The sequence below is a fragment of the Falco peregrinus genome, chromosome 2, assembly GCF_023634155.1.
Source record: "Falco peregrinus isolate bFalPer1 chromosome 2, bFalPer1.pri, whole genome shotgun sequence".
Lineage (NCBI taxonomy): Eukaryota > Metazoa > Chordata > Aves > Falconiformes > Falconidae > Falco > Falco peregrinus.
In genome coordinates, this window is record NC_073722.1 from 108823304 (window position 1) to 108843981 (window position 20678).

The window sequence follows — 20678 nt, forward strand, 5'->3', positions numbered from 1 at the left end:
TCACTTTTTTTATTGTTGTACTGTATATGATGCCACTAATTCTTAGTTGGGTTTTGCCCTCTGTGCATGGGTTGCCATCTCCACCATCCTGTAATTATTTGAATGGCAGAATCCTTTCACAGTGAGGTGTCCAGTGAGCATTTGCCATCAGCTTTGGTTTTATGTATTTAATCCCATCTGAGGGGCTTCAGACAGAGAGAAATACTTGGTTAGTTTAGAAAAATTAGGAGTCTGGGAAAGTGTTTCAACTGCCTCCAGAAATGAGTATTGTTTACTGCAAAACCTTATGTGAAACTAGAGACGCTGAGAAAGAACTTGTTCTGTGCTCCAGTGGTAAAACTACAGGCTAAATATATTTTGCTTTTATTTTTTTTTAATTCTTTTTCACCCCTTTCTGCTTCCTGTCCAAATACTGTCCTAATCTCTTCAGGTGAACTCCCTCTCTCCTTGGCTGCTTGTACCAACCAGCTCGAGGTGGTGGAATATCTTCTAAACAATCCCCACCAGAAAGCCAGGCTCCAGGAGCAGGATACGCAGGGCAACACAGTCCTCCATGCCCTGGTGATGATTGCAGATGACACTGAAGAGAACACCAAGTTTGTGAGCACAACATACGTTGAGATCTTGAAGGCAGGTGTGAAGGTTGACCCAACATGGAAACTGGAGGAGATAGTGAATTATGATGGATTAAATCCTCTGCAGCTCGCTGCCAAGACAGGCAAAGTGGAGGTAAAGGCAACTAGAGGGAATCCTGGGGGTTGCTGAGGGAACAAGGAAGACCATAGTTACACCCTTAATGTAGCAGTGGGATTTGAGGTAGGGGCATCTTGCACCCAACCCATAAGTTGCTAGGACAATAAAGGAGGCCCCCACCAGGCCACTCCAGTTAGTGTCCTACAGAGTCTCAGCCGGCTGCTCCTGCTCTCTGTCCCAGCCAACACAGCCAGACTGAACCGAAAGTGGTTCTACTCCTGGAAGATCTGATAACAGATGTAGTTAGTTTGCCTTCTTTTAGCCAGATAGTCTGGTGTTTGGCTGTATCAAAGTGTATAACGCAGAAAGCCCAGGTGTCCTGTATTTGAAGGTGATTTGGGTATGTATGCTTGTCTCATTTTACACCTTCGTTACATACATTTTTTTCTGGTACATATCTGGTTTCTCTTTAGATCTTCAAGCACATCATCCAAAGAGAGATCAAAGACCCAGTGTACAGGCACTTGTCACGCAAGTTCACTGAGTGGACCTACGGACCTATCCATGTGTCTCTCTATGACTTGTCGTCTATAGACAGCTTTGAGGAAAACTCTGTGCTAGAGATTCTGGCATACAGCAGTGACACACCGGTGAGTGTGAGACAGCAACATTTTTTCTGCCTTTCTATAGTACTGCTCTATAATTACGCACATCATGTCAAGATAATGTGGTGTTTCACATGATTGTTTTTCTGGAAAAGAGATGCATGATGGAAGTATGTGCATATTTTATTATTTTTAGTCTGCTTGGTATGCCTTTGATAATCTATAATATGAGAGAAATTTTTGCTCCTTTGGTTGACCTAAGCCTGGGTGTGTCCAAATACCTTGACAAAGCCAAGCAGAAGTTACTTCTTGTGGGATGGTTGATTTCATTCATACTGAAAGGCCTGACTGAATAAACCCTTAGCAATATCCTAGTTGGAGCCACTGAACTCTAGCCCTGAAAAAGACGATGCTCTGGTGATTTTACATTCCTGTTGGTACATGGGTACATTTTTGTTGTTTTTCTGTAGAAGCGGTACAAGATGGTGGTTCTGGAGCCACTGAACAAACTGCTTCAGCAAAAATGGGAAACGTTTGCTTCCAAGAGATTCTACTTCAGTTTTGTCTCGTACTTGTCATTCATGATCATCTTTACAGCCATTGCATACTATCAACCCTTACGGGTAAAGGTAGGTCCAGTCGTCTTTTGATGTGGAAAGGCCTGAATGGATGGAACTGATTTTAAAAGGTGCAGGGTGGTTATCATCACTACCTCTGCCTGTCTTCAGTGTTTTGGTTTTTGATTTTATCTTGCAGCCTTCATTTCCAATGGAGTTCACGGCTGGAGGCTTCTTGTGGGTCTCTGGACTGATCATTATCTTGCTAGGAGGCATTTATCTAATCTTTGCTCAGGTATGGGGATCTCTTGTCTGGTTTCATTGTAAGAAAGAAACAAAAGGAAACTATTCAGGATGTGCATGAGTGGATGGCAGGAAGGAGTCCTGTCAGCATGATCTAGCAGTGACAGGGATGGCACGAACCAGGCTGCTGGGCAAAAGGAAGAATGGGTTCACAACAGCAAATAGGAGAGACTTCTGTGATTTATGGTACTAAAATGCATCCTTGGCATTTAATGCAATCTATTAATAAAGACATTGGGCTGAGCTATGATTCAGCCCTTGTTTATCCTTGTCCTTTATAAATAAGGCCTTTTTTTTTATCTTGGAAGGATGACTAGCTGAAATTTGGGATCTTGAAAATGAAAGCCTGAAGAGGAGCTTATGGAGCAAACCTTTCCCCTGACCAATAAGCTATGCTGGGCAGGAATCACTCTCTAGCATGCCCTGGTTTTTTGATGAATGACTGCCATTGATTTTTCTCTAATAGAGTCTGTACTTGCGGAGGAGACGCCAGTCCCTGAAGACTATGTGTTCTGACAGCTGCATTGAGATCTTGATGTATGTCTCTTGAGGTTTTTTGCACAGTGAAAGCACGGGTGAAATTGCTTTCTTGCTTCTTCTACCTGCTGCATCTTCTCATAACCCTTTGTTGTAGTGGACTTTGCTGGATAGGGTCTGTCCTAGGATTTGTAGCAGAACACAGTGAAGGTCAGACCCTCAGTTTTTCCATAGTTAAGAACATATGCTAGTTAGAAAAAGAGCTCAGGTTCTTAATCATACTGTCACTGTGGCTCAAAATTGGTTGAAAGGAAAACAACTTCTCAGTTTTCTGAGGATAAATGTGTATAGATGCATCTATGTGCATGTATGTGTGCATGTGTTCATAAGTGTTAAATTTTTTTTCCATTTAGTATCAGTTGTGTGAGTTACATCAAGCAGTTCAGAGTTTCCATACTGTGAGATTAACCAGTTCATAACAAAACTGTAACAATTTCTGCATCTGGTTATAACAGGATTTGCTTATATAAACTATGTGTCTGATTGACTGCCACTTCATATGTTCCATGTAGCCTTGGAAAATGTGTTTACTTTTCCTTGCAAAAGAGAAAAGATCTGCAAATGGGCCTTTTTGTTGAGGTAAGTCAGTGTGTCACTCATTCTATTTCTCTCCAGCTTCATCCAGGCCTTCTCATTGTTGCTGTCAGCAGTTCTGTATGGTGCAAGTTCAGAAAACTACGTGGCGGTGATGGTGTTCTCCCTGCTTTTGGGATGGATGAACATGCTGTATTACACTCGGGGCTTTCAACGCACTGGGATCTACAGTGTCATGATACAGAAGGTCAGTACTTGGAAAAAACTTTGTATGAAGAGCTTTTGGGTGTGAGGAACTAAATAGAAGTCCTGCAATTACTTTTCTCTGAGGACCATGAAAACTGTAAATGGAACTGATGTACTGACTATGGAAGTAAAGATATTGCAGGAGTGGATTAGATCAGTGTCTTCAAGGAAGCACAATTGTGGCTAACCATTAGTTTGCTGTCTTTGAATATAGGAAATGACAGCAGCTGAACTTACCTGTTTGTCATAAAAAACCTCCAAACTAGCAGTCAAAACCAGTGTGAGTTCCCTGGAACTGTTATGCTTGGGCTGAGAAATGTTTCCAGGTTCATAGAGTCTGGGACTAGAAAGACAAGACAAAGCAGAGGTGAAATGAGGTGCCAGGGAAGAATTCTGATCACCACTTGTGTGACACCCAATGGCAATGGAAAACAAAGAGATGTGTGTGTTGAAACAATTTGGAAGCAGCTGTACTGGGGAACGGACATGATACTTACATGTTTCAAGGAACCTATTCATAGAAACATAACAACAAATAAGTTCATGTACTGTCAGATTAAGCTACCAATGATTTTACTTACCCGAGGAAGTGATTTAACATGTATTAGTAGTTTTTTAAACTGGGTAAAAGCATTTTCCAACTTGCTTTCAGTATTGTTGCTGGGGGTTGGTTTATGATGTGTGACAACAGGAGATCATCCAGGTGAATTCATGCGAGATAAAGAATGGCACTTCCTCTTGATTTGTGTTTCAGACTATCCTGAGTGATCTCCTGCGTTTCCTCTTGGTTTATATGATCTTCCTCTTCGGTTTTGCTGCAGGTAATGACTTACCCAGCATTATGTTGTAGGCTGGGCTGCAACAATTTTTCTGAGTATTCAAATTCTGTTTTTCTCATAGCTCTGGTTACGCTGATGGGGGATGCTCCTTCGGTCTCTCAGAACAAGTCTCTTGCTCAGCTGGAGAGCGCTGGGACCCATGCTATGTACGGTGGGCTGCTTAGCGTCTCCCTGGAGCTCTTCAAGATCACCATTGGGATGGGTGACCTGGATTTCCAGGAACATGCCAGATTCAGATATTTCGTCATGCTCCTGCTGCTTCTCTTTGTGATCCTCACTTACATTCTTTTGCTCAACATGCTGATTGCGCTCATGAGCAAGACTGTCACAGATGTTTCTGATTATAGCAAAAGCATCTGGAAGCTGCAGGTGAGGCACAGTGTGCTGCCCAGCTGTTAGGTCGTGGCCCAAGCTCCTACCTGAGTCTCATAAATTCAGAGATGGCAGTGCCTGTCTTTGTCCTAAGCCTCAGCTATAAAGTTCTTTTTTACATAAATGTGCCACTCTGAGGGTAAATTCTAACATTATTTTTAGATGTATTTAAAACTCTTGCTGTTTGCATGGCTACAAGCCAGTCCAGATCCATGTGCATAAGTAACTTGAGAGAATAACTGACTGAATGGTACTATTAAACAAAGGAGCACTTTGGGATTGGGTTCCAAAGTGATTTTCCAAGTCAAAGTAGTTGCTGATTGGGGAGGATTTAATCAAAAAGAGGGGCTGGCTCTGTATGCCCTGGCTTCTCTCTGACATGGACTTCTTCTTTCAGAGGGCTATAGCTATTCTAGAAATAGAGAAGGCCTGGCTGTGGCGCCAAGGTGGGAAGAGGAGATCTGGCTGCTTCATGTCAGTGGGCCTCAATAAGAAAGATGAGCGGTGGTGTTTCAGGTAAGACAGATGTAACATTACCCCTTACACTCCAGGCCAGGAACGGGTTCCTGTGATTCGTAAGCTGGTAACCCTGAACTGCCACAGGGAATTTCAGCACTTACTCAGCAGAGTGACTCAACTGCATGTTCCTGGGTACATGCAGACTGGTTGGGGATTGTGGTACTGGAAATTTGAGAACTAGTCGAGCTGTCAGCATTGTCACCAAGACGTGCTCTCCCCAAAAGATGTCCTGTTTAACCCACATCAGTGCAAGTGGTTATAGTGGCAGGGTGTCTGCAATGATGCTTTCTTTGCTGCTGCAAGTATAGCTGTGCCCGGAGCAGGCTGTGGTGGGAGGGATGCAGGCTGGTAGCCCCTTTGCTCAGGAACATGCAGCTTGGGTGCAACATGAGAGGGGAGCTCTCTTCCTCCCATAGAGGGGCTGGGAGAGCAGGTGAACCTTTTTCACCCAGAGAACCCAACTGCAGGCAGCACTTCTGTTAACTCTAGGGTGTAACAGGACATGTATAGAAAGTGGAACCTGGGAACCTCCTTTGATTTAAGTATGTTCCCTGGGAGGAACTTAATATTTTAAAACAAACAACATAGACCAGCACACAGTATGCAAGGGGAGAAGATATGTCACGGAACTTAGACTGCAGAAGATCTTTACTTGAAAAGCTCTGCAAGGTGTTGCTACAGCCACATCATTAGGATTGCGTTAGCAGGAGGAACTGGGTTTCTGTGCTTGCAGGACAATGAAGTCTGGATTGAAATGCTGCGCTTCATGCATCAGTGTCTGTTGCATTTTGTCTCTCCAGAGTAGAGGAAATAAAATGGACAAATTGGGCAAAGGACGTGGGAGTTCTTAAGGAAGATCCTGGAAACACCAGTGATTCAGAAATAAATCCAGAAGGTAAATTACATCATGAAGAAAGGTCTTTAGAATCCTTTTAGCTTCCTGCTCGGCAGCTACTCTTGGCATGCTATTATGTCTTTGGTAGCAGAAATTTTAGGCAGGCCAGCTTGTTCATGAAATGGCTCCCACACAGGATCCATCAATAGTAGCAGCATCACTTGTGAGCTGAGAAAAGAAAGAATTAGAGCAGGTATGGACCTGGTCAGAGTTTGGGAACAAATAATGAGAAAGGAGGAGATGCCGTTCCTGCTTACCTCTGGTAGAAATGGCCAGGAAATGCTGCTGAGAAAAGGAAGGGCTGTTCTTCCCTTTGGCTCTGTAGCCCAAATGCATGGTGTTTTTTCTAGGAAAGGTAAAATTTTTAGGTCCACTCATGCTGCAAGTGTTAAAATCACAGGGCTTTTAGAGCACAGATCAGGGCATCAACACTGGCAACTTTGTCTAATTCTGCTGAAGATAATTACGTTTGCTTCCCTTGTTACACCTGGGAAGCAATTCTGTGTGGAAAATGGAGAGCTGTTACTTTCTCTAGAAATACTTTGTTCAGGCTGGCAGAGCTTGGGCAGAAGCTCCACGAGATTTAAACACGGCCTCCTGCTCTGCCAGCGTAGGTTCTTCCTAGATGCCAGTTTTCTAGGACTGGGGAGGTTGCAACACCTAAAATGCTATCTGGTGTATGTTGGGTTTTCCCTAACCTGCACCCTTCTAAAAACTGTGTCCCTTTGTCAGCCTCCTGCTGACAGAGGGCTGCTGTCTTTATGTCTCCTGCTGTAGAGACACGATCATGGAAACGGATGCCACAGAAACAACTGAGACCAGCTGTTTCAGAGGAGCAGTCGCTATTGCAGCCCCAGCTATCTGCAACTGAGATGATGCCTCTAGAGGGACAAACCCGAAATCTTTAGCAGGTTTTCTGGATTGCAATCTTGCTTCCATCTTCAAAGGAGTAGTTCTTCCTATAGCGGCTGGAAGAGTTGAAAGCATTATCAGTATTAAAGTGCATTTCATTGAAGACTGTGGTTCAGTCTGTGGCTTTAAATATTTTTATGCACTTTAATCATTAATTTCCTCTGAAGAAACTATTTTTACTCAACTTTCTCTGCCTGACACTTTCTTATTACTGTGTCTAAAGGTACAAGAGTGAGAGCAAGATCATAGGGGCAGTGGGCAGTGTTTTTGGGAAGGTAGTGCTTTCTGAGCTGTATAGAAATAAAGCTGTTTGCCACCGAGAAGCAAAGGACGGAGTGACCTATCTAAGAATGGGTCACCTGTTATTCTTTTATCACAGGAGATTGCACTGAAGTGCTTTGGAATAAAGAGTGTTGTAAGGGCATAAAAAGTTGTGAAGGATGGAGTTGGCTTCTGTACAAAACGCTGTCGGTGTGAGACATGAGTGGACAAATACTCAGTCTTCAGTCATCAAGAGCCATACTGAGTCTTTGCATCAGTACCTACAGTGCTTGGTGTGTAGCCCACATCAGAATTCCCGTTTTACAGTATTATAATGAAGTCATTTGCACTATGTGCACATTTGCTGAAGATCACAAAAGCGATATGGATTTCCTGGACCTGTAATTTCACCTGGTGAATTTCTGAAACATCTATCTTTCACAGGTTGCTTTGTGTAGAAAACATGAGCAGAATCCTGCATGTGGCTTCCAAGAGACAGATGGGCCAAAATGCTTGTGCAGTTAACATTTCCTGTCAGTCTTAGTGGTATCCTGTCTTGCTGTAAATGGTTACAAGGACCTCATTGCTTTTTGTAATGTGCACACTGCCTCAGGCAGGATACAAAGCATGGAAAAGAGATAAAAATGAGCTGTCTCACTTTCAGCCTATATTTAAAAATAATAACATGTAGTATTTCTGTATATGGTCAATGTAGCAAGTTTACTTAATTGAAGGTGTTCATCCTTGGATGTATTTTCAGAGCTTCAGATCCTCTCAAAAAGGAAGAGAAGATGTGATCAGTGTGGACTATAAGGCCTTATTAAATTCCTTGATTACATTTCACCCAGCACTGTGCTGGCCTCACTGCCATGCAAGTCAACTCTTGTTTTTCATGACCTCATGTCAGTTTATGCAGCCACATCTGAAAATGTAACAGCTGATGTTGCATTGGATGCATTTTTCATACAGGGAATGGCTAGTGATAACCATGACAAAGCTGCAGGCTACAAACGTTGGTAACACCTTTCCCTCAGTAAGATAAACTATGCAACTCAAGATCTCCTGTTTCTCCTTTCTGCTCTGAGCAAGTGAAGCTAGGAGGTTTGTCTTTTGGAGACAGTCATCTTAATCCTGTTGCTTACTACATGCACATGACTGGCAGCAAAAGCGTTGCTTTTAAAACTTAATTCCCTGTCACTTCAAATGGGTTCTTCCACCTGTGCTGGGCAGTTCCCTCTGCAGCTTCACTGCACAGGGTCTCTGAATCGTAGCCTAACTTTTCTCACTCCAGCTTCTGCTGTTTTCTTGCTTTGTGAAGCCTTTGGCTGCTTTTTCCATCTATGGCTTTGTCCTAAGTGTTCCCAAGATTTGGCAAGGTGCTCGTATTGCACAAAAGAATCATCTGGCATATAGTAATCTATTGCTGTGCTTGGTGCTTTGCCGTGGTAGGGACATTTTGAAATTCTCAAGAAATGCAGAATCAGATCTGCTATCCCTGCATGGAGTCTTAATAAATAACAAGATAAATCTTGCTTACTGGTAGTGTTTTTGATAGCTGTGTGCTGTGACAGCTCACTTTCAAGATAACCTGCTTCTTCAGCTATTCCTTGAACCTGCTTCTCTTTAAATCCCTTTCTTAAGCTTGTGGTGTTAGTTTATCTTTTGATCTGCATCAAAAATGTTCTTAAACATCTAGTGTCTGCTGTGAAAGAGGGCCTTGGCGTTCCTTGTGCTTCACATTCATGCCACAGACCACCAGTCCCAGCCCTCTCAAGCTCATGAATGGAGGCTGATGGACAGAAGAGAGGGACAGGCACATGCAGCAAACAGATATGTCAGGTTGGTCAGAAGGTTCAGCAGTGCCCAGGCTGTTGTACAGTTCTTTGATGTGGTATGGAAAAAAAAATATTTTTGAGGAGTTCCAACCTCTCTCCAATGAGAGGTGAGTCAGCCTATTGAAATTAGTATCGGCTGTCTCCCAGTTTTACATATTCTTAATGCACAAGGTTTGTCTTTGGTTTCCCTGTCTAAACCACTTCCCATTTTTGTCACATTACAAACAGGAAGGGTGTCTGGCATTTATTTTGTGGGATGTCTGCAGTTCCTTGCAAGAGGAAGGACTTACAAGCTGGTTCAGAGCTTTGAGGGCCCAACAGGATTTTGAGATCCACTCATAATAGATCATAATATTTTGTCAGGAAAAACTTCAGTCATTTACACAAGAAATTATCAACAGATGAACTGTCCTGTCCCTTCTACCTCTTGTGACACATAAACCCACCTGCATGTGAACCATCCCTGTGCAAATGGAGAGGCTTTGCAGGGCTCTCATCGGAGAAACCAGAAACCTTTCACAAACGCCAGCAAAGGAACAGCTGCAGTTCCCCTGCTGCCTGTTCCGTATGTACGAGCCATGGAGACTGAAGGGCCAGCCGTGCCATGATGGAAGGACACCAGCAGCTCTCATTACTTTCCATGCAGGGTTATGGATGCTCAAAACCTCCCCTGTGTGATTTGGTCAAAGTTGCTTGCCTCCTGGCAGGGTAGGGAGATGGATGCAGACCTTGTTGTTGCCAAACTTTTCCTCCTTCTGTACTCGAGCGCACTTTGCCTGGTCATTGTTCCCTGTGGCTTCTCTGCTAGGCTCCAAATGCTTCCCACTGCACGATGATCTATCTCACTGCTTATCTGTAATTCTCTGAAAAGACACTTCATGTTTGGTTGGTATGGTTCCCAGTTCCCCATAAGGCCGTTTTCCTCAGTAGTATAGGTGGAAGCAAGACTTTCTTGTTCCTAAATGCTTTGCATATTTTATTTTATTGGTTCCCCCCCCTGTTTTTTTCCAAAACATACTCTGAAGCTGAAGCCAGTATGGGTTTGATGTATCTGTGTCTCAGCTGACTCCCCCTCTCTTCATCTCTTTTTGACTCCACTTGCAACTGAGCATACTTTCCATTGCCTCTGTAGCTAGCAAAAGGAGTCTTTGAAATGTGACAAGCAAAAGAGCTCAGACAAAGAACAGATGCTTTATGTAAGGCTACATAAGCTGCAAAGAGCTATTTCTGTGGTGATGCAGCTGGCAGATTTCTCAGCTGGACAGTTCCTGTGAGTAGCTATCAGTTTTGTTCTTCTTTGCTTTAAGAATTTAAATTTAAGAAATTTCATTTGTTGCTCTGAGACTAAAATGCAAAAAAAATTGGAAAAAGGAAAAAAAGACATTTTAAAAGAAAACTGTTCCACTTTGTAACCTCATATCTGCTTCAGCAGCATGAATAAATTGAGGCCAGACAGGACCAGGCAGAGCTTCAGGAAGGCGTGACTGTGGCTGCCTCATGGCTGGCAGCTAACTGTTACTAAAATCTGAGTGCAAAGAGTGTTTTCTTCACTTCCTTTTTTGATGTAATTTTTTTTTTTCAGTTTGGATTCGTGAGATGTGGAGTGCTGCAGCATTTCTGGACTGTGAGGATGGTTGTCAAGTGTTGTTAAACACAGGGAGTCCTTAGAGGAAGAGAGTTGGAAGTAGCTAGAAAGTGGGTGTGATTTGTTGCACTCTTCTGAGAATGCTTGGGAAATTTACACTTTCTGGGCAAAGAGAACTGCATCTCTGGAACAGCTTTCTCCCCCTCCCTGCACCTTCCAAAAACATTTGCTATGCAGTTAACTCTTCTGATTGCTCAGCATTTGCTATTTCAGCTCATTTAGCACTTGTAATAACAACACATAGCACCTGAATAATACTTGCTACACAGTACTCTGATAGTATGAGCTGTTTGGGAGTAATTGTGTGCTAGTTTGGTCCAGATGAGGGTCAACAGTACTGAGAAACAAGGGATCAACAGAAACCAAAGAATTGTTGGTAGAGGAGAGAAGAGACATGCAGAATCGCTTGACATAACCCTGGGCATCCTGCCATAAAATGTCAATGTTTCTGACACCAATAATATACAAAATAAAAAGGGAACACCAAGTGCTGTGTGTGCGTGTGTGTGTGAGGGCTGGGGTGGGGGAACCTCTTGTATTAAAAAATTACCATGAGGGGCATCTGGGAGCTGACATCTCTCTTAAATCCCTGCTGTGAGTTCACTCATCAATCTGTCTGCACATTTCAATGTGATGTGGCATGTCCACAGAGCAAGTACCAAAGGACAAAGTGGACAGTAAACACACAGACCCTTGTGCCTTTCCCAGACAGATCCTGTCATTCTAGGTATACTAAAGGTGTGGATGAATAGAAGTGGAGACACTGCTAAAAATTACCTTTCAGTAACATAAATTTACCTTTTAGTAGGTCTTTGCCTCTGCAGATTTATTGAAATGTCACTAGCGTACACCTTGAAACCTCAGTTAGGAAATCCACAACAGTCACTTTGTCTCAGCAAAGATCTGAGAACCTGGATCTGGAGATCTGGAAAATCATCATCAGAAGAGAGAAGCTTTTGCCTGGTACCTCCAGTCCTTCCTTCACCTTAAAGCTGGGAACAGTGAGATTGCTCTTGTATCTACTCTTCCTAATGAGTGAGTCTTATATATTTATTTTACATATATTAGAAAATAAAAGTCTTAGTTTGGAAACAAAGTAATTTCTGGAGGCTCAGATGGGTCCCATAATGTGAACCAATAAAATTATTCTTTTGTAGAAAGTTCAGGATGTTTGGGCTTGTATGGGAAGTCCTTAGTTTACTACGTATTTTTCTACTATTTCAGAGAAATTCATACATTTGGGTGGACAGAGTTTTATAGTTCATCCTTAGTGGGAGAAAAGTGGCTGCCAGGTGAAATTATACTCTCAAATACAAAGCTAACAAGCCCTGTTTGGCCTTATTTGATTTTTTATTTGTTTGCCTGTTTGCTTGTAGTTAAGTAGGTGAGAGTAGAATGTAGGTGAGATTTTTTTATATTCTTCCCTTTCTAGCATCATTTTAGATACACCTTGGATTAAGCAGTGTGAGCTTTCAGAGATACATTCCTGCAAGTTTTTGGCTTGTTGACCTCCTTAAGAAGAGTGCTAGAACATGTAGGATTTTTTAAAAGAAAAATCAGAAGACCTTTACCTGGGAGTAAACTGGTGTAAAAGTAAAGCATATGAATTAGAAGGAACGTTTCCTGAGTCAGTTGGTATCCATGTCATTGTGTCCTGCAGCCTTGTGGGGACAATTCTGCCATGCATTAGTCTTTACCTGCTACCCCAGAAAGGGTAACAGCCTTACACTGCTACTCCATTAGCTCAAGCAATGGACAACCTCACTGGGGATATTACTGGCCCCTCTTCCAGCCACTCTGCAAATAAATGCTGGTTTGATTCTACACGATAGAATTTCTGTTTGTCTGGTTCCCTTTTCAAAAGACTCAGTACTGTATATACCTACTCCATCTGTATGGAAAGAATATTATCCTTTAAGTATTCATTTCATGCCCTGGTCAGCCTCACAGACTTCCTGACAAGCTTTATACTTCCAGTGTGTTTGGGAAAAAAATGTTATTAATTTTATTCTTTTAATAAGATGCCCATCAAAGTTCTCTGTAGCTTGCTCTGCTGTGATTTTTGATTTAACATCAAGATCTATGCTCTACGGTTTTCCTTATTTGAGTTTGACTTCTACATGTTGTATGATGATGTATTATTTCTGTGAATATCTTCGTTCTCATGTTTGTTATGCTAGGAAACTCCCAGCTTTGTAAGCATATAAATCCTTAATGGATATGCCCACAGAAGTTACTGATATTTTTTCAAATCTTGACGTTTTTTGATTTGGCTTATACAAAACTAAGTTGGACTCATTGGTGAAGGCTTCTATCCATATGTGCTTCTGCAGATGTTTTCTGTTGCTCTTCTCTAGCAACCCTTTTTTTTTGCATTTGTGGATTTTACTTGATGAAAGCAGCAGTGCAGAAAAATGTAGTTGTTTGACGTGGTGGGTCTCAGTTATGTTCTTGGAATGAATTTAAGAGAACTGTGCCAAGCATCTAAATTCTATAGATTGTTTGTCTGTATAGTTGGCTAATCTGCAACACCTACCCTTTTTTTTTTCTAGTTTAGGTACAGTGCACTTCATTTCAATATCTAAAGTGCTAAAGTCATCTGCATTGGAAATCCCTGTGAGCAGGGAACCAGGAGCAAAAAGTTCAAAGAACTCAGCTTTGCAGGATAGCAGCAGCAGAACGAAGTGCTGAGCTGAGGCGGCACTGGTTCCTAAGCCAAATGCCATACAAGCACAGGAATATTCACAAGAGTGAGGTCAGCTCCCTGGCCATAATTTTTTCTTTTTTGTTGCCTGCTTGAAAATTGTCTGTTACTTCAAAGGCAGTTGCACTTTCCAGGGAGCTTGTTCCAGCATATCTGGAATTCTGGCTTTGTTTTAAAGGAACTTTGCTGGAAGACTTTGTATAAATGTGTGGTATTGTTAGGCTGATACTCTTACAGTGGAGACATACATAGATGCCTAGGAGCATCTCTGAGTTAATTTGGGGATTTTAGCTGGTAGAGTGGATTTATAAAGCAAGGTGGTAGTTCAGGATGGTCCGCCTACACTCTGAAAGGGATGCATGCCGTGTGCCTCAAGTGTGGGACTTCTCAGGAAGCAGAAGCAAAGATTAAAAGCTCGTCATCGCTCCAATTGCAGAATTTACTACTTTCACTTAGGCTTTCATAGTGAGTCTAGGAAATTACATGGAATTGATTGCATAAGCTCAGATTCAGCTCTGAGTAAAATCAGAATCAGGAAAGACTCTAGATGGATACCAGGACAGAATCTGACCTCTTGTTAGTACATCAGAGATTATATTAAAAATGCTAGACTGCCTGTTTATAAGCAGGCTCAATCTACAGCTTCCACAGTTATAGTATGGGATTATAGGCTGGAGTTATTTGTAAAATTCAGGTGTTGTACTTTTCTTCTAGTTTCAAACAGGGACAGAGTTTGTGATCAGAGTCACTTGGGCTTGTTCCTGAGATTAGTGTGAAGTTTTCAAAGTTGTTGTGTGATTGACAGAAGTTTGGTGATACAGTACAGCTCAGTGCTTCAATTTACAGCATCTATTACTTGCCTTTCACGCATCCTACTTTGTGACATTTTCAGTCTGTCACTTAGATTCAAGTATATTTATCTTCCCAGCCTGTGCATTTACTGAAGCATTAACACACTTAGAGAAATCAAGAGCTGAAGTGTGAACAGCAATAAGGGTTGGCTTGCCACAGTTCTACAGTCGAAACACCAATATCAGCCCCTTTTTTTGTGGGCTGCGTTGCAAGCAGGAAAAGCATTCATGAAAAAAAGAAGTTACCTCTAGGATGCCAATTCAGTTACAGCTCTGTGAATAATGAGTAAAAGGGTTTTTTTCTGATGGCAGTTTTAGATCTATTTTCAGACATTATTAGACGTTTAGCAGAGCTGCATCCTCAGCAGAGTATCCATTACATTTGGCACCAATTTCCTCCCTCACTGCCAAGCTTTGAGCTTTTTTTTAACATCCACAAAATCTATGTTCTCCTCTTCTTACCAGGTTTACGACAATGCTGTTCTTGCGGGGAACAATCCCTGCTGCTACCTAAACTACTTATTCTTTAATCTAATGGGTTGCAGTGTCCCAGTCTGTTGACTGTCAACTTTACAAGAAGTGAATCCACTGGTGCCACCCTGAAGTGGCTGGCCACTTGCACAAACCCTGGAGTTTTGTCTCCTTCCCTGCCTAAAGGCAGGCTTCTGAACTTCAACTGGTATGAACATTTTGTGATATCCAAGATGGACTTCCATAACAGAACATCAGGACTTGCATTGCTTTATTTTTCATCAGGCTGGGCAAGAAAATCCTTTGTTAAGATAAATCAGCAAAATCTCCATAGCTTGGTATCTCCTTCCCCCCCAGCTGCCTCTGCTGTCATGGTGGGCAGGGTTCAGAGACAGCTGGCTCAAGAGCCTGTTAACTATGACTCTACAGATCACAGTCTGCACTTTTTGTTTTCAGTGGTTGAGTCCTTGTCGATCTTTAATATCAACACTGGCAAGATGTGGACAGCACCACACACAGCCTCTTTGTTGTGGCCCATGGTTCTTCAGCACTCAGATGGGAACACAATAAGGAACAGAAGAAAGAAAAGCATACCTAGACTTCCCAGGGGTTTATGAATGGGTGTGGCCTGAGGTCATGTAGCTTCTCACTTTCTACAACTATTAGCACAGATTGCTCTGCCTGGAACCCAGAATTGGGCCTTGGTTCTCAGGGGCTGATGAGCTGTGTGAGAGCTTCATTGGTGTCAGGGGTACATTGTCAGCCTGTGAGTCTTCACGATGGTTCTCCCCTCACCCACAGCTAAGTCATGGCACTGTGCAGAAAGGATGTCTGCCCATTTAACCAAATGGCAGAAGCAAGCGGGGCTTTTGCAGTACTTCCCAGCATACTGCATCATTTCTGGGGCTGCAGCAGTCACGGCACCCACCAGCTGTCAAGAGTTATGTTGTGAGCTTGGTCTGAAGACCATAAAGTGTTGGAAACTCTGACTCTGGGGTCTGTAGGGGAAGAGAAATTGATGGCTAGGCTGGTGAACGGAAGCCAACCACGAGTGGTTGCTATGGAGATAACCTATATTACGGCAAGCAGATCGCCCAGGCTGTGTAGCAGATGGCAGATTTTAAGTTTCAGAGTAAAGACACTTTCCTACCCCCAAAGCAGAAACTGGATGACTCAAGAACAATCTCCATTTCATATGGCAATGCTGCCTTTTCCTAGTGTGGTGGTTGGGCTTTGTCACTGCACCTCTGACTTCCCTTTATCTCCAGCATTTTAAGGGCACTTCCAGACCTCTTCCTTGATCTTTGATAGCTCTCCTGAATTCATAGTCCAGATAATGGGAAGGATGATGATTTGTAGGAGAAAATAAGTGTTTTCTTTTTAGTGGCTGATACAGCTCAAAACCACATTGGTATCCAGTTAATTAAGAGACATTGTCAGAATAATGGGTGGCCACCCTGGCACACAGATGAATGTTTTGTGCTCTGCACTGCCAAAGGACTGCCTGATTGTGCCACCTTCCCTCTTTCCTGCCTTTTTTCTTGTTCCACAGGATTTTGGCTACTTCCTCAGTAGACATGGGGCTGGGCAGGCCGAGGAAGTATACTGTTTTGCAGGAAGAGATCCAGCGCCAGGAGGTACCTCTGCGAGGTACAGTCCTGCTTCCCCTCCCCAGTACTTGCTTTGCCATAGGCATGAGGGGGTGCAGGGGCTGGGTGTTTCAGATGAAACTGGGCACAGTGCTAAGTCCCATAGACCAGCACTTCATAGAATTATAGAACCATAGAATTGTTTAGGTTGAAAAAGACTTTCAAGATCATCATGTCCAACCGTTAACCCAGCACAGCCAAGCCCACCACTAAACCATGTCCCCAAGTGCCACATTTACATGGCTTTCATATACCTCCCATGATGGTGACTCAACCACTGCCCTGGTCAGCCTGTCCCAGTGCTTGACAACCCTTGACAACCAATTGGATGATTCCCCCTGCATCCAGTAAGGGATGGAGATTCTCCTTAGCCTTCCTTTTGTTGTGAATATATTTACAGAAACATTTTTTATTGTCTTTTATGGCAGTAGCCAGATTAAGTTCTAGCTGGGCTTTGGCTCTTCTGATTTTCTCCCTGCACAACCTCATGACATCCCTGCAGTCCTAGTTGCCTTCCCCTTCTTCCACAGGTCACAAACTCTCCTTTTTTTCCCTGAGTTCCAGCTCTCTGTTTAGCCAGGCTGGTCTTCTTCCCTGCTGGCTCATCTTTCAGCACATGAGGATGGCCTAGTCCTGCACCTTAAGAGATTTCCTTCTGAAGAGTGTCCAACCTGGACTCCTTTGTCCTTCAGAGCTGCCTCCCAAGGGACTCTGCCAACCAGTCTCCTAAACAGGCAGAGAGAAATGCAAATCCATGGGCTCTCCCAGTGGTTGGGAGTGATGTGTCAGGAGGCTGCAAGACCTCTTCTGCTGCAGCCTGAGTCTTCACCTAAACTCTGTTGAAATACAGGGCAAAGTTTTTTGTTTCCAATGTATTCATTACTGCTGTATTGCTAATAACATTAACTCTGAGTCCTCCTTCTAGGAGAGCAGATATAGCTGACCTCAGTCGTCGTAACCTTTCTCTGTGTTTATTCTGTCTGCCCAAGGCTGACAAATACCGTATTCGTTTCAAATCTGTTCTCCTGCTTCTTTGTTCATTCAGTCATTCATTCAATTTCAAGAAAGATTAAAGGCTCCAAAAACATGCAGGATGGTGGCATAGCTATTGACAGGAATTCAGATTGGATCCTGGTAAGGAACTGAAAATATTCATGGCGTGGGAACGACTGTATTTTTCTAAAATGCTGTGTACTTATGCTGGGAAATGCAAATGAGCAGACATAAAAGAAGGACAAAGGCTAAAAGCACTTAGCTGGATGCTGGCTGGCTGGAAAGCCAGATGGTGTATTGCCAGCCAGGATGGAAAACTGAGAAGGGCCCTTCTCATCGGCTGTGGACCTTGTACTTCACTGCAGCCAAGTTGACCTTGTACTTCACTGCAGCCACCCCCACCCCCAGGAAAAGGGAGGGCTGGCAGAGGAGGCTTTGGAGAGGCACCAATTTGGAGGCTAACACCTCAATCTGGTTAGCTCCCCCCCCCCCGCCTCCCTTTGCCTCAGCTCAGGGCTGGAGTCTGGGGTAACCTGTGACAGGGTAGGTGCTTTTTTACCCTCTCGAGGCTTTCAGTGCTGTGCAGGGGATGCTGAATGTTTGCCAGGTGGTACCTTCAGTCATCCTCTGCCTATGGCTTTGTTGTCATTCGTCAGCCTTTCCTGCCCCGGCCCCCAGGCTTGCCTGCGGAGCCTTCGCCACTGCTGAGGACATGAATGGAGTCTGTGCTCTGCTCACCCCCAACTTGCGCAGCACAGCTTCCCTCAGCCTCCCCAAGTGGGTGTAGGAACGACGCCAGTACTGTGCCTTTGCAGAGAGACAGAAATAACAGCACGAGGCTCTGCTCTAGCAGCAGGGGCCTTCTGAGTCCCTAACCAGCAAGGTCCATTATCTACTAGGAGAGACCTAGAGCTGAATTTTAACATGTATTATAGTGATTTCAACAGGCTTACAAGGTTCAGCCTTGAAGATTAGGACACAGCAGCAGGGATTTTCTGTTGTGGTATCCCATGCATCCAAACAATCCAGCTCTTAAGCCAGAATTTAGAAAAGCATTGACATTCTTAGTGGATGGATGCGACAAACATCCACTAGGATTTTTCAGAGTGCCTGGCCACTTAAAGCTGTTCCTTCTAACTTAACTGAGCTATTGGGCATTTAATCAAGGGAGCAGAGAGCTGGTCTGATTGTCTAGCCTTGCTCTGCTTCTTGCTGTCACTGCAAAGAAGCTGAAAAGTTTAAATTAGACCCCTAGATGGTCTTGTTCTGTCTTCAGTTGTCTAACTGCTATTAATAGTCTGATTCTCAGGTCTTCTGCAAATTTGGGAACCTGGATAGAAACAGATCGTGAGTTTAAGGTGTGTTAAATTAGAAAGTAGAGTGTGTTTTTTTCTTGCTTTTTGAATTCTTTAGCTGAGACCAAGTTAAATGGCATTCAAAGTAAAACCAGCAAAGACAAGATTGCTAACATCAGCAGCTCTGTCAGCACAGACACCACCAGCAGTGCTGGTGGTGAGCACTTCGGCAGCACGGGAAACAACCACGTGTGCAAAAGTAAGTGCTGGGCAGGAGCAAGCATTGCTTCCTTCTGTATTAGCTGAGTCTGAAGCAGCTTGCATTCATCTGGCGGGAGAGAGCTGGGTAGGAAAGAGGTTGCAGTTTTGAAGGTTATTTGTAATGGTAAATTGCAGTCATTGTTGCAGATATTAACTGACATTTTTTAAAAATAAAACCTGTCACTAGACCGCATAGACCACATCACCAGCTAGACCTGCTTTTGGAAAGGCTGGATGGTGCTGTAATCAAATTTTTGGTTGTTTAATAATATGTCAATGTTCGTGAACCCTTGCTAAAAGTTAGACTGTTTGGGTTTCCCTTCAGATGTCCTTTTGTGTTTAACTGCATTGACAGAACTGGGAACAGAGTTTGCTGTCATTCTGGGTGGATCAGAGAACACCAAGCCAGATGATTTCCAAAATGCCAAGACCTCTGCCCTCGACCTGATGAAGTCAATGTGGCAGAAATGCTCAAAGGTGTGTCGTAATCTGATAGGCAGGATGGATCAGAGCTCTAATGAAGAACGGAGAGTCTCCTGGTTCACATAATTACTGTTTTTTTAAACTTCACAGTGATGCTGGTAATAATTCTACATACTCTAATGCAAGAATTAGATGTTAGTGAGCCAAGAAGGAGGAGTAGCTGAAGACAGAAGTGGAAAAACTAGGAGTGGGTTTTCATGCCAGCAGCACACTTAGATATTTTACCAGGCAAATCTTTCAAGGCATCTTGAAAAATACACACAAAAATAAGAAATGGGGCTTATAAGCCATTACTTTAAATGATTTAAATAAATCTGGGGACAAAATGAGGCTGAGCCATGTCGTCACAAAAGGTCCAGCTAGATAGATAAATACAGGAACTTCAGACAGAGAAATTGTTGTCTTGAGCCAAAGAAAATGAAGTCAGTTCCTGGAGCTGATCCAGAACGGATCACCAGAATACAAATGTGTGATGGAGACAGGGGGGTAAAGACAATTGATATACCTATCATTTGCAATATATGCTTTCTGTGTTTGTGCAATAAAACTTGGGACTAAACTTGGCACTTTGAGGGACTTGGGGATCCTGCCTTAGATCTTCTCTAACCAGCTCTGGCTTTGCTGTCTGCTTTCTCCAGATCACGTTTGCTGTGGTGCAGTATGGAGCACGGATCCAAACTGAGCTGAGCCTGCAAGAAAGCTGCAACAGACCAACTGGTTTCTTCAAAGTCCGAAACATCAAGCAGCAGAGCTCTCGGACTGACATCACAGCCACACTGCACGTGTATTGTGAGTTCATGTATTTCGAGAAACTCCAGGAACACTTAAGTGATTCCTTTTGTTTCATGTGCATCAATCCAGACTTCTGCACCTCCTCTCTACTCTTGTCTCACAGTCTCAAAGCCCTCACTTTTCCAAAGCTTCTCTTAGTGACAGGCTCTGCCAGCTGAGGCCTGTGAATGAGTCTGGGGGACCATCAGGTCTGCAAGGAGAAACTGGCAAGAGGCAAAGTGTGAAATCCTTCCTGGCTGACACAGGGGCTTCAGAATGAAAACTCAGTCACTTGAGTCTTGCTTTAAGCATGTGTTCATTTGTAGACCCCAGGCCTTTGCCATCTTTTCACTGACCTGCTGCATCTCTGGGAGTCATGCTTTCCCTCTCAGCTCCATTTTCTTCGCAGTAGCATGACTCTTAACAATACTGACCTGCACTGTAAAA

The 20678-nt window shown here is 43.3% G+C and overlaps 1 protein-coding gene across 16 annotated transcripts in view; it reads left to right on the top strand.

The window, feature by feature from the left end:
* LOC101912286 (transient receptor potential cation channel subfamily V member 2) overlaps positions 1-20678 on the top strand; it is a 48924-nt gene that overhangs the window by 7809 nt on the left and 20437 nt on the right. For 10 of the 16 annotated variants that reach the window (XM_055795168.1, XM_055795164.1, XM_055795170.1 and 7 more), the window contains 11 exons: positions 431-729; positions 1167-1343; positions 1769-1927; positions 2055-2150; positions 2625-2695; positions 3311-3476; positions 4230-4296; positions 4376-4683; positions 5084-5202; positions 6006-6100; positions 6878-7196. In XM_055795168.1, the coding sequence (XP_055651143.1) occupies positions 431-729; positions 1167-1343; positions 1769-1927; positions 2055-2150; positions 2625-2695; positions 3311-3476; positions 4230-4296; positions 4376-4683; positions 5084-5202; positions 6006-6100; positions 6878-7008 (1688 nt within the window). In that variant the 3' untranslated portion in view covers positions 7009-7196. Of the gene's footprint in view, positions 1-430; positions 730-1166; positions 1344-1768; positions 1928-2054; positions 2151-2624; positions 2696-3310; positions 3477-4229; positions 4297-4375; positions 4684-5083; positions 5203-5938; positions 6101-6832; positions 7197-7391; positions 11241-11558; positions 11789-19302; positions 19559-20098; positions 20250-20678 lie in introns of those variants that run through there. The other 6 variants (XR_008745675.1, XR_008745676.1, XM_055795171.1 and 3 more) reach the window with 6 other exon arrangements.